A 13705-nucleotide genomic window follows, 5' to 3' on the forward strand; every position below is an offset into this window, starting at 1 on the left:
GAGGGCGGTGCTTCCTCCTCCTCTTCCTGCGGCCGCGCGGGGGAGGAGCCGGCGTGTGCTCCGCCTCGTCCGCTCGCCCCGGGCCAGTCTCCCAGCCTCTCACGTCTTACCAGCCCGCGTCTCCCGCTCACCCCGGGCCCGCTCCCGCCCACAGGCCTAGTCCTCCCAATCTACGCAGCCTGCTCCGCACCGTGGGGTGGCCTGATGGGAGAGGGTCATCTCTCCGGAGCCCCCAGGTCACTTTACCTACCACGGTGACCCCGTAAGGTGCGGGAGGCCCTTTACGGCCTCGGTTTCCTGCCACATCTTACAGGGCTCTTTGGGACGTGACCCCGGAAAATCTTTCCTATTGCCCACAAAGTTCAGTATAAACAGTATAGGGTAGGAGGACCCTCTACATAATGCAGTGCTCGCTGAGAAGTAAAAATGTGTAGACTCAACCTACCTACCTAAACTAATGCCTAGGTGGCAAACCTGAATAGATTCATAACTAAGGAAATTAAGAGGTTATGGGGGGGCGGGAGAACTCCCAACAATAAAAGACCCCAGCCCAGATGGCTTCCCTGGAGAATTCTACCCAACATTCAAAGAAGAGTTGGCACCAATTGTTAAGTGACCTAGAGTCGGTTCCGACCTATAGCAACTCTGTATAGGGTTTTCGAGGAGGGGCTGGCAAACTTGAACCACTGACCTTAATGTTCAAACTGACTTGGCAGTCCAGCACATTAACCCACATCGTTACACCACGACACCTGGCACCCAAATTATTCCAAACCAGCAAAGAATAGTATCTAATTTCATTCTGCGAAGGAAGCATAACCCTAACACCAATGCCAGATAAGATATCACACACAAAAATATCCCTTATGAGTGTGGGCGAAACTGTGAACTACGGTTCAAGTCCAACAGCTGCTTTACGGGAGAAGGAAGCTTTCTGCTCCTGCAAAGATTTCAAGCCTCAGGAACCATCTACAGAATTGCTATGAGTCAGAACGGGCTAGAAAGCATTGAAAACATAGAACTCATGAAATATAGATGCAAAAATTCTCAACAGAATCCTCACCAACAAAATATAATAGCATGAACACATTATTGGAGTCCTGGTGTGGCGCTTCAGGTTAATGAGCTGGACTGCAAAGTTTGTTTTCACTGCAAGGTTGGCGGTTCAAGCTTACCAGCCGCCGCTCTTTGGAAACCCTATACTGGGTCACTGAGTCAGAACCAACTCAACAACAATATATCATTACCAAATAGGATTCATACCAGGTATGCAATGATGGTTTAACATTAGACAGTAAATCAACCAAATTCATCACATAAACAGGAAAAGAATCACATGAGCCTTTCAATTGATGCAGAAATCCAATGCCTTTTCCTGATAAAAACTCTTCAGCAAGACAGGAACAGAAGGGAAATTCCTCAACATAATTAAGGATATGCATTGAACTGAGAACCACAAGGTTGGTAGTTCAAGGCCACCACCTGCTCCTCCAATTCATAAAGGCCAGGCTTATTAGAGGAACCCTCAAGACTACTGTGCTAAAACACCCTAGTAATCTGGAACTGAAGACTCTTCTGGAGGTCACCAATCAACCAAGTAATAGCTTGACCTATAACATAAACAATAATGCTGTGAGGACAGGAAAATTAGATATATACAAAGGGCCAGGTGTGCAAATGGCAAGGGTGCTGACAGATTCTGGAGTCTGTAACCAATGTCAGGGAACAATTTGTGTAAGATTTGTTGAATGGGAATCTAATTTGCTATGTAAAATTTCACCTAAAACAAAAGTCACACAAAAAAAGAAAATGCAATGTCTCTTATTAAAATGCCATTAAGAACTTCAAGAACGCAAAGCATTTCATAAGCCCAGGCTCATCTGTGCATATAGCCCTGTCCCAAGCCTGCGGGCCAAATCCAATTCCTTCTGTTGAGACCCAGGTCAAGCAGAGACTGTTTGTTGGGGGAAATGCCCCGGCCCACAGCCCTCTGAGCCTGGGGTGGGTGGTGGTGTGCGTGTGCAGTTGATTTCCTGGAAGTCGTTAAGTGTTCAGGGTGCTCAGGGGCAAATCAGGAGTCCTGATTTGGAGGCACAGCACCACCGCTTCCTTAGTGGTGAGCTGGGCACTTTTCTCTCTGCATTTAGGTTTCAGCTGTCACATGAGTTGTACCTACCTCAGAGCTTTGCTGAGGATCAGAGGAGGCAACACTAGGGAGAGCCCTTAACTGACAGCTGGCTGTGTTGGGAATGCTCAGTATTGGCCATGCTCAGACATCCACGACCCATTCCGCCCCAACCCTGGTCTTGCCAATCCTGGAACATAAAATGTTCATGGCTTTTCTTCAGGTTCACGGGACTTCTAGGTACCCTGTAGACCATTTTCTATATGGGCACCTTGCTCACTTCTCCGTTCTTCCAGAACACCTTATGTGATTCCCATGGCTGAGTGGGATGACCCCTCCTCAGGGTTTCTATCACACCCCAAGTAGAGATGTAGTGAATCTTGGTGCTTGGCACAGGGTCTGCCCTTGTGTCACACCTCCTACCAAGTAATCCCAGAACAAATGACTCAAAACCATAAGTGTCTCAGAACACAGAACCCAAAGTCCTTAATTCTCTTGACCCCACTACCATTCTCCTCCCTCACCCTTCAGGCTAAGTTAGTTCCTGCCTCGAGGCCTTCACACTCACCAGGCCCTCTGGTTGGGACCCTTAGCTCCAAACTCTCACTTTTTACATTTTATCACATTTGAGCCACAACAAAATCTTGAGAGAGACAGAAAAATACTGTATTCTTCATTTCACAGATGCCAAACTTCACCTGGAGGGACTGATTTTCTCAAGAGGCCTGCCCTAACTAGAACATCTGGAATCTAGCTTCTTGCTTTGTTTTCTTTCCAATCATTTCACACATTTTCATTATGTTGTCTCTCTCTCTCCAGGATGTCAGGGCACAAAGATGGGAATTTCTTTTTGCTTCACTCTTGTCCCTCCTGAACAGTGCTTGGCCTTTGAGACACAAAAATGTATTGAAAACATGAATAAATGTTTTGCCGTCTGTCTGGTGCCCTACTTAGCTCCTTGAGTGTGGAGCCGACTTTTTACTCACCTTTGTGGCACCCAAGTCAAATGCTCAATTGTTGCCACAGCCACAGAAGAAAAACTACAGCCCCAGAATAGAAGTTAAAATAAATGCATCAAAAATGTCCAATACTTTAAAATACGTTAATTTATTATATACTTTACATTGAGCACAAGAGAGAAAACAATTACAGTGATTTCAAAATGCAGTAATCCCTGGACTTAATAAATATCCTTGATAATCACGCCAATCAATCTCTACAAATGAATACAGAAAACTAAGTCATCTAATGAGTACACTAATAAAACCACCATGTAACCCTGATCTCAGGAGCGGGGATCATGTGTGATCAGTTAGGTCACTTGGCCACCATCGGAGTTTTCAAAACATGATTCACATCAGTTTTCATCACATCCACACCCATCCCAAGAGTACACACACTGCTGATGCTAACAACTTAAAACAGTGATCTCTGGTATCTTACAAGAATATTCCATTTGATATAAGTAGAGAATTTCAGGACCTTGATCAGAAGTTTCCAACGTTGGCTGTGCTACTCTGGCATACACGAAGGTGCAAGTGAGGCTAAGCATGACGAGTGTTTCTTTTTCTCATTGAAGACATGATCCGAGGAGGAGGTGAGATAGACATTCTAATTAGTCATGTTTACAAAGCCGTCGTAGCCAATGTTACTAAACAAAGCCGTCGTCTCGGAAATGCTAGCAGTGAGCCCAGCGTGGGGTTCTCCACTGGCACACACAGCTACAGGTGCACACGAGATGACCTACTGATTCACTCTCTCAAAGTATTCTTTGGAAGCAGTCGGGTCTGGTTTGATCTGAAAGCAGGGGAAGACATTTAACTGGGTAACTATTGGCTTTATGATAATAGTCACAAAAGGAAACTGAAAACTCCCAATTTTTAACCTAAAGTTCTTAAGAGTTTTTATAAAAAGACTGATCTAGTTTCTTTAAAATACATGGGTGAAAGTTCTTTTCCCATTTTCCTGAAGCATCCTGACAGCAACTCTGCCTGGTCCCCACCCTCAGGAGCTTCACCCACTGCCAGTCCCTCTGCACCCTTGCTCCAAGGATAGGCTTTCGGAGGGTTCTTCCTGTGGCTACTCCAGACCACCAACCTTTAGGTGGGGAGGACCTGGAACCCTCAAGTCTACCACTTTTGGAAATGAAACCTACTGTTGGGGAATCAGGGGTCCAGTTTGCTGGGCAGACTTCTCCATGGACTTCCACGAACTGGAATGCCTTCACTAAGCGGAGGGTCTCCTCCACGCTCCGGCCCACAGGGAGATCATTGACACTCAGGTGCTTGATGACTCCGTTGGGGTCAATGATGAAGAGACCTCTGAACCAGAATGGAGCCTCATTAGTACCAACAGCACCAGAACCAGGAACTTCTACCTTTTTAGGGCTAATTCTCCTTAACAAATACATTTATTAAGTATTAGTCCTGGTGTAGCACTGTAGGATAGGCACTAGACTGTATCTGCAAGGTTGGTGGTTCAAACCCACCGCTACTCCTCAGAACCCTATACAGGGTTACAATGAGTCAGAACGGACTTGACAGCATCTAATAGCAGCAGCAGCAGCAGCATTTGCTTAAATATGATGTTTTCACTGTTGTACACAAAGCTTAGGAGCCCTGGTGGCACAGTGGTTTATGTGCTTGACTGCTAACTGAAAGATGAGCAGTGTGAACCCATATGGCTATCTGCTCCCATAAGATGACAGCCTCGGAAACCTTGTCCTACAGGCTACGATGAGTCTGAAGTGACTCCAGAGCAAGGAGTTTGCTTGATTTTTAGCCACAAAGCTTACTGTCTCTTCTCAATGACAAATGCATTAACATGGTGAGATTGGACCAGGACACCATGGAAAAATACAGTATGGTGTGTCACATTTACAAATCAAAATATGTGCTCTGAATGTCACATAAGTCACAGTCACTGAGTTAAGAGCAAGCAGCCTTTAGTCAGAAGCATTCCTTGGGTTGTCATGTCAAATCTTGGCAAGAAACCATAGACAAATGGGACTGGACAGAGCTGTATTTGATCTGTAATCAACAAACATTTACTACATGAGTGAATTCCTGGTGAACAGGGTGAAATCCCATGGGAAAATCTTTGCAGGAAGAATGTGCTGGCTTTAAGCCTATGCAAAAGCAGAACTCTAAAGGGACAGCAGGCCACTACTTCTCATCATTTAGCAGCCATGCACTGAGATGACCACCTGGTTCACCAGTGGTCTGTGTCCCTCTCTGGCATACAGCTGCTGGTATTGCTGGAGTACATGCCAATGTTTGCCCAGGGCAAGGGAGTCCATCTTAAAATAATGGGGGCATTCTTAGTGTTAAATCACATGGGGAACAGGCAAAGTTGGGGAAGATCCACAGGGTAAACAGGTGCTTCATCCACCCTGGGTCCACTACTTGCGGAGTCCAGGCTTGGAGGCCTCACAGACCCTGGGGCAAGACTCCAAGCTGGACTCCACTGCACAAATAGATGAAGGTGAGCAGGGCCCACAATTCAGAAAGAAAGCCTTATCTTACTCAGAAAGAAAGCCTTATCTTACTCAGAAAGAAAGCCTTATCTTTTGAGCCAGACTCAGGCTCTCTCCCTTGTTAACCCTGATTATGTTGCAACCAGTAGGGAGGTGGCTGCCAATTTAGGAGACCCCACAGGGCAGGGAACCTAAAGGGGGAAAGGCCAGTACTGTCAAGAGCCAGGCTTTACTGGTAAAAGGAAAACCTTCAGTTCCTTGGAGTCAAAAAGTTCCCAGCTCCAAATGCCTTCCAGCACTAAGATTCCAGGAGTGAGCAGGAGTAGAACAGGCCAGAGGGCAGCCACAAGAAAGAGCCGGTGTGCTGCTTCGAGTCAGCCCTCGCAAAGCTGTGAGGCCGATCCAGATGGGGCTTCTCCTCCTGGCCCACCCTTGCTCTCAGTGGTCACTGAACTGCCCACCCAGGGTTCTCAGCCCACCCAGGAAGGCTGCTGAAGACAGAAAGTTTTTTACATTCAGTGGAATAAAGGGTTAGTCACTGAATGAATGAGGACAGGAATGACATTCGGGGATGGGAGTTATAACAAAAGCTACCAGGTACCAGTCGTATTTAATCCTCACAACTTAACCTGTGAGCTACTTCCTGGTGTTAGCTATGGGAAAAAAAACAGGAGTGAGGGGAAGGAGGCAAGACTCAAAGTAATAAAACATAACTTAACCCAAGTCACCCAGATATTAAGTTGTTGTTAAATGCAATTGAGTCGGTACCAACTCATAGCAACCCTGTATAGAGTTTTTCTGAGAAGCAGCTGGTAAGCCTGAACCACCAACTTTGTGGTTCAAAACCAACCCAGTGATCCAGTGCTTATCCTATAGTGCCACACCAGGACTCCCAGCTATTAAGTTGTTGCTGTTAAGTGCCATAGAGTCGGTTTACATCCCATAACTGACCCCGTATAGGGTTTCTGAGGAGAGGCTGGTGAGCTTGAACTGCCAACCTTGCAGTTCAAACTGACTTTTCAGTCCAGCAGGACCCCCAGCCACTAAGTAAGAGTCTAAAAAATAAAATAAAAAAGTTATTAAGTAGCAGAATTAAAAAAAATCAAACCCAAGTGTATTTGATTCAGGGCTTAGGTGAGACTTGAACCATTTCAAACCTCTTGTTTCACCCAGCTGGTGCCCCCCATCTCAAGTAGCTGCAGGGTGGTTTGGGAGCGATGGGGCCAACAAGACAGAGGTTTTCTGAGACAGTGAAACAAGAGTGGAGAGGGACACACAGGTCAGCTTTTTCTGAAAATCTGGCAGCCCTGGCTGGAGGCAGGTTGGCAGGGATTAGTCAAAAACTTAAAACTTTAAAAATGGTTTACCAAAGTCTATATAAATCCCCTGGGAATGAGGATGATGCTAAATGCTAAAAACAAGTTTAAGTTCTTTAAGTACCAGAATCTCACCTGAGTGCAAGACCAGGGTTTTCTAACAGCACGCCGTAGTCTCGGGAAATTTGTTTCGTTAAATCTGACAAGAGTGGGATGTTCATGTGGCCCAGACCACCGTCCTAATAAAAATGCAAACACAACTGGTTACTACACTGTGTGGTTTCACACTCTTGACCATGAAACACCACGTCTGAGCCCCACAATAGTTGAGATAGGTAACGATAGGAACCATGGCCAGGCACTGTGGTGAGCTCTTCTGTTGACATTCCATTTGTGCAAACACTTAGCAGCTGTTATTGTTGTTAAGTGCCATCGAGTCTGTTCTGACTTACAGTGACCCAGTGTCGGGTTTCCACGGAGGGGCTGGTGAGTTTGAGCAGAGACTTTGTGGTTCAAATGGAACCCGCGGTCCTACAGCGCCACACGGGGAGCCTCCAATCTAGCAGGAGAGACTATTATCATAGTTACTTTAGGGATGAGCAAACAGAGGGAGACAAAGTAAGTTACCTCACATCACAGCAAGAAAAGGGCGAGGCAGGATTTGAACCCATCCTCTACTACAGGGCTGGTCAGTATCAGAACAGACTCAACGTCACCCAACAACAATACTACCGAGTTTTCTTGCTCCAATTCTTATGGCATCTTTTTAGTTGAAGACTAATTTCTAAAACAGAGGAACACAGGAACCCTCTGAACCAGTAGATATGGAGAGTTCAGGAAGAACAGTTAGGCATTTTGAGTCTCTGCAGCAAGTTTTGACCCTGCTCCTCCCTCCATGAACCATGTGGAGTCCAGACTTCAGGTAAGAGGGGACATCAGCACACACGTGGTGAGGAGGAACACAGAGGTGGTGACCTCCCTGTCAGCTCAAGATGGGGTTTGAGCAGACTGCGTCATGAGCAGTAAGATCCTAGAAACAGCCCCTTGCACACGAGCCCTGCTTTAAGAGCGTCTCATCAGTCCCTCATGGGATTGGTCCCGGGTTTAAGACCGTACAAAGTGCCATACCTTCCGTGGTGTATTGATCCAGGCAAGATGGCTAAAGTGGGAATCCACCGAAACAGCAATGACTTCACAGTTCACATCGTGAAATTCGTTGGCTTTGTCACTAAAAGCCACAATTTCTGTAGGACACACAAAGGTGCTAGGAAAAAGGGCAGAAAGTCTCGTCAGAAAAGTTAAAAACAATGATGTAAAGATAGGAACAAAAAGTAGTAGGAACAGAAACTAGCTCAATTGGCTTCCGGGTGAAAAGGGCAAAATGGCTAATTATCCTCACAGGGCAGACCCCATGTCATGAGGGGACATCAACTTTACTCAAGAAAAGACCACCAGGGGCTACTACCTTATCATGTATGAAATCTTACCAAAGATTAAGGGAGGGAAGAGGACAGATTCTAAGACTAAAGTAAAAATGTATTTACAAAAAATTTAGCTTTATGAAAAAAGCTCACTTCACTCTTCCTTTTCTCATGTGCCCTCAGATGAGTGAAAACTTCCCATAGGCTGGGCTGTGGGGACCCCGTAGCGTACAGCCACGTTCACATCCAATCCTTGAAAGGACTTCACTGCACTGTCCTTTCCCGTTTATCCTCTTAAATTAGCTAGGTGCTCAACAAGGCCATCAGTGACCCAGGGTTGGAGGCCTCCTTCCATGGATGAACAGGCTCTCAGAATGACATTACAGCCACAGAGAAATGACACTTACAAGTCCAAAGGGTAGAAGAAGAGCACCAAGTACTTTCCCTTAAAGTCATCGAGGCTCAGTTCTTTGAACTCTCCATTGACCACGGCCGTGCCCTTAAAATAGGGCGCATGTTGGGTGACAGCAGGGACAAGGCGTGAGGGACCTGCAAAGGCCACACCGGACACAGATCACCAAGGGCTGAATCAAGCCACATCTGATTTTACTGAAAGCCCTCCCAGTCATTCATGAGTATCAGTCAGTAAACAGGAGCCCTGATGGTAACCACAAGGTCGGTAGTTCAAACCCCTTAGTGACTCTGCCAGAGAAAGACATGAGAGCCTGTGGGGCGGTTCTGCTAGGTCCTATGGGGTGGGTAAGAGTTGAATCAACTTGACAGCATACATAATCCATTCAACAGTTCAGCTCCCCTGCACATATTTGATATAGTAATTCTTATTCCCTTCCACGGTGGGAAAAGTAGACAACTTTAATTCAAAGTACTACGGAAACAAAATGAGTCCAATTCACCAGTCACTTTCAGAAACCCTATACAAGCTATGAAAGGAGTTCTGGTAGTGTAGTGGTTACGAATCGGGCTGCGAACCTTAAGGTCAGCGGTTCGAAACTACCAGCCGCTCTGCAGGAGAAAGATGAGGCTTTCTACTCCCGTAAAGATTTACACCCTGGGAAACCCTGTACAGGGTCGCTATGGGTCGGAACCGACTCGACGGCACTTAACAACAACAAGAATACAAGCTATGAGTCAGAAGTGACTTGATGGCACACAGAATGCTAACGAAAAGAGCAAGGTAGAACATCGTAAGGAAGGAGGTGGGATAGACGTGAGACACGATATTAAATATGGTGTAGATTTGCTCAGTCCAGATGGGACAGAGAGAGGAAGAAGAAACATGGTGTGTGAGGGCAGCCAAGGGCAGTCTCATCAGAGCAGAATGCAGAGGTGTTTGGGGGCCATACCACGGGGAAACAAAGCAGGCAGGGACAGGTGAAGGTCATGCTGTGAGGGCCCCTAAACACTGAGCACATGAGTGTGTTCTGAAAGGAGAGGCAACGGAGTCGCTGGGCACACTTACATGGAGACCGAAGACGAGAGAGCTGTAGTTAAGAAGATTAGCCTGGCCAGGAGGAGACACTGATGCGAGTTATCTATGTGAGGGCTGCTGAGGGAAGGGGTGTGGCAGAGAAGGAATGGATGCATAAGATGTGGCAAAACGGGAGAGAACGTGTATCTGCCAGGGGATGGAGGACAAAGGGGACCAAGTATCACCATGCCTGGGCTTCACTGTGGGGCTGCCCTAGTTGAGTATGAACCACCGAGTCACGTGTTTTAAATCAGCCTTGAGGTCCAGCGCTTATTCTATAGCGCCACACCAGGACTCCCTTAGACATTGTTACCAAACGCCCTGAGGCAACAAGTTGCTGAGCTTGGGACCGTATTGTTAAAGGACACCATAGCCAACTGGTATAATACAGTCCACAAAGACCATATTCGGCATTCTATTTTGATGAGTAGAGTCTGGAATCTTGAAAGTTAATGAGCAACCATCTAAGGTGTAGCTACTGGTCTCTCCATGTACAGAAGAAAGAAGAGTGATGAAAACTGAAGAAGCCTGGAATCAATTGTCTGGTGGACTAATGGAACACAGGAACACCAGTCTTCATGACTCGGAGACCAGAAGAACTACATGGTACCTGGCAGCCATTACCCACTGCTCTGAAAGAGGTCCCATTAGAAGGTCCCAGACAGAGTAGAAGACAATGTGGAACAAAACTCAACATCTTCCAGCCTACTGGTCAGAAAAAGGCTGGAAGAACCTTCAGCCACACTTTTATAGGTCTGGAATGGAACTGAACCTCATAGCTCAATTTTCAACCAATATAAGGAGGACAACGCTAGTAAGATATGCTCACCATGAAATGGCCAACTGTTCAAGACCAAAAGTTCAACATTTACCTAAGGATAAAGTTCAGAAAGGTTGAAAAGGAGGGTGCAATGGAAATTAGAACCACAGGAAAGAAGTGAGCTAGCTGTTGTCACATGGAGGGAACTATAATCACTGAGATGAAACAGAAAATGCATGATTTGTTAAACGAAAAACTAATGATCTGCTTTGTAAACCTTCACTCAATTCATGGATAAGAAGTTTTTTCAAAAAGACTTCCTTCTCATAAATATAGGTAGCAGTTCTTGTTTCTCTGATGGCAGATGACACATAATTTTATTGCAGCAGTTCTATACAGATATGAATTGTATATAAACTCATCAATAAAATGTGAGTTTTCAAGGAAAAAGACAAAGAGAGGAGGAACAGGCAGGGTGGGCATTTTAAACTTGTGGAATGAAATGCAAACCTCAGACTGTGGGTTCGGTTCCAGGCCACTGCAAAAAACCAGAATCACAGCAAAGCGAGTCACATGGAATCTTTGGCTTCCCAATGCACATAAACGTCAAGCTTACACTCTACTGCGTCTACTCAAGTGTGCGACAACATTCTCCAAACATCTGAAATGCTGTGAGAACTACCAAAATGTGACAGCCACAAGAACTAAGCACACGGGGTTAGGAAATGGCTCCAATAGACTTGGTGTGACACAGGTGCAACACAACCCTTCGATTGGTACATCACACACAGTACCCGAGGCACACAGCACAATGCAGTCTGCCTACAGGGAGAGTTGGTTTCCACCCAGCAAGTCTGTACAGGATTTATGAGGCTGTGAGTCTTTACAAGAACAGAAAGCCTCATCTTTCTTCCACGGAGTACCTAGTGGACTTATGATTAGCAGCCCAACTTGTAACTCACTATGTGAATCCTTTAAAGCTCCAGAGTAGTAAAACTGGGGAACTTTTTAGCACCCACAAATAGAGGCTTTGCTAAAGCACATTCCCAAAGTTATTACATTTTAAATAACAAGGGGGGGGGGTTCACAAAGTTCAGGAAAAGTGGAATGAAAAGATAACTCGAATTTTCCCACAAACGTTATTGAAACCCCCTAGGACATGCTTTTTCAAAGGTGGAACAAATCGAAACTATACTACTCATTCTCTCAGGCTGCCAGCAGCAAAGCCCACATCCCAGAAAACAGAGAGTAACTCCAAAACCAGTTATGTTCCTCACCCACCAGGGCAAGTTCCACAACACAAGCTGGTTCTGCAGCCAGCAACCGGGATATCAGAAGACACCCATCCACATAGGTCAAGCTCAAAAGGCACCTGAGTTCTTCATCTCAGACCCCTCAATGATTTGTTGTTAGGTGCTATCACTTGATCTCAACTATCCACAGAGACCCTATGTGAGAGTACACCTGCCCTGTAGGGTTTTCTCAGCAGGAATCTTTATAGAAGTAGAGCATCAGGTATTCTCATCCTGTGAAATCGCTGAGTGGGTTTGAACTACCAACCTTGCAGTTAACAGCCTGATGCTTAACCCACGGCACCACCAGACCTCCTCCTGGCAACCATGAAGGAAACATGACATTCTTTGCCCAGGGTACAACCAAGTGATGGTAAACTTACTGGTGCTGAAGGAGCATTTTGCTTGAGGAGGCCCAGACCACAACACACTGCTCAAACACTTTCTTCCAGGAGCAGAAGGCCTAAGGGCTGCAGAGGCAGAAATGCCCTGGGGAATGGCGTTTGCATGTCGGGCCACCTGGGAAGAGAGAGAACCGCTTTATATTATGAAACGTTTCTGGAATGGTGGCTGAAGACAGACTCATGCCCATGCCAACCTCAGCTGTCCTCACTCCAGTGGATCTGACTCTAAACTCTAATAAGAGATCTATGTTCTTAACATGTGTATTCTGCTTCTCTCTCTGAAGAGGGGAAATAAAAACCCCATGCTCTTGAAAGCAACCGAGTTCAAGACCGATCTGGCAGGCCCCGACTTTTCTGTCCTTTACCAGCACTATCTGCTGAGCATGTTCATCATTTTTTTTCTTAGAAAAGACAAGGCCCTTTCAGCCCCAAACACAAGCAAACAAGTAAGGCAAAGTTCAACCTCTGGATAAGTTTGGACAGGGTTCAAGGAAAATGTTTGCTCAACTTTCATATCCAGCATGACTCAGGAAGGCGACAGTGGCCCCGCTGAAACCCACCATGAGAAAGGGGGAAGGTAGCAAGAGGGAGTCAAGCTTTGCCCCGAAGAGCAGAGGCACCCCAGCTGAGCAGACCTGGGGGTGCAGGGTAACTGCCTTAGTTCCTGTCGCGAGTTGTATGTTTGCTTCCATTTGGGTAGATGCTCACTGACGCCTATAGTGTCGGCGTCTTCTCTTAGTCTTATGAATAAGGGATGTTAACTGAGGCTCAGAAACGCGAAGTCACTTGTCCAAGGTCATAGTCGGCTATAGAATAGGGACCAGACAAGAAACTCGGAAGCCCGCCTCCAGGTTAGGTGCTTAAGCGGACAGCGAACTGGAGACCCGCGAGGAGGGATGGGGAGGGACGCGGGGGAAGGGGGGGAAGGTGTAAGAGAAGGACGGCTCTGCGCAGACGCACGCAGCCTTCCCCCCCCACCCCCCAAGGCCTCCGGGTCCGTTACCCGCTGACCGCTCCAACGAGAGCGAACGCCCCCCAGGCCGATGGAGAGAGGGGCCCAGCCTGGAAAACACGTTCCCAGAGCCACTGCGATGTCTCCTCGCCTGTCCCCAGCCGGCAGCCACTCACCGAGGCCAGGAGTAACCTTCCAGCAGCCGCCGCCATCTTCAGTGCACGTTGCAGGCGTGCGGCCGGCCAGAAAGGCGAGGAGGCGGGGCCGGGGCGGGCCCTGGCGGGAGGGCGTGGTCTCTGCGGGGCCGGGCCCGGTTCTCCAGTAGCCACCGCTTCCCGCCTTTTGTGGATCCTCCCTGTCCCTACCGGATACTGCGGCTACCTTACTGAACTGAGTTACATGCTGAGGGGACAGTTCCCACTATGGCTTCTGAGAAGTTGAATCTTGGAAACAGTACATTTTGTGTTATTT

General features: G+C 46.9%; 1 protein-coding gene across 2 annotated transcripts; it reads right to left on the reverse strand.

Annotated features, from left to right (window-relative positions):
- Window positions 1-3868: 3868 nt before the first annotated feature.
- Window positions 3869-13446, reverse strand: PRDX3 (peroxiredoxin 3). 2 transcript variants are annotated; one of them, XM_006831402.1, is made up of 8 exons: window positions 13411-13446; window positions 12300-12397; window positions 10448-10456; window positions 8745-8858; window positions 8045-8180; window positions 7052-7155; window positions 4281-4446; window positions 3869-3922 (listed from the first exon to the last, which is right to left on the reverse strand). In XM_006831402.1, exons 1-8 carry the CDS (start codon window positions 13444-13446, stop codon window positions 3869-3871), a joined length of 717 nt encoding a protein of 238 aa, XP_006831465.1. The 2 variants fall into 2 exon arrangements, with proteins under 2 accessions (XP_006831465.1, XP_006831464.1); XM_006831401.1 differs by lacking the exon at window positions 10448-10456 and having other exon boundaries at window positions 8745-8886; window positions 12262-12397.
- Window positions 13447-13705: the final 259 nt, after the last annotated feature.

Source organism: Chrysochloris asiatica, unplaced genomic scaffold (genome assembly GCF_000296735.1).
Source record: "Chrysochloris asiatica unplaced genomic scaffold, ChrAsi1.0 scaffold00003, whole genome shotgun sequence".
NCBI lineage: Eukaryota > Metazoa > Chordata > Mammalia > Afrosoricida > Chrysochloridae > Chrysochloris > Chrysochloris asiatica.

What these genes read in the sequence shown, in the direction of transcription:
- PRDX3 (XM_006831401.1), bottom strand. Translation starts at nt 13,446, where the DNA reads ATGGCGGCGGCTGCTGGAAGGTTACTCCTGGCCTCG. An exon ending in TTCTTCTACCCTTTGGACTT is followed by an intron (nt 8,181 to 8,744) that starts GTAAGTGTCATT and finishes CCTTTTTCCTAG; the next exon opens with CACCTTTGTGTGTCCTACAG. An exon ending in GGATCAATACACCACGGAAG is followed by an intron (nt 7,156 to 8,044) that starts GTATGGCACTTT and finishes CATTTTTATTAG; the next exon opens with GACGGTGGTCTGGGCCACAT.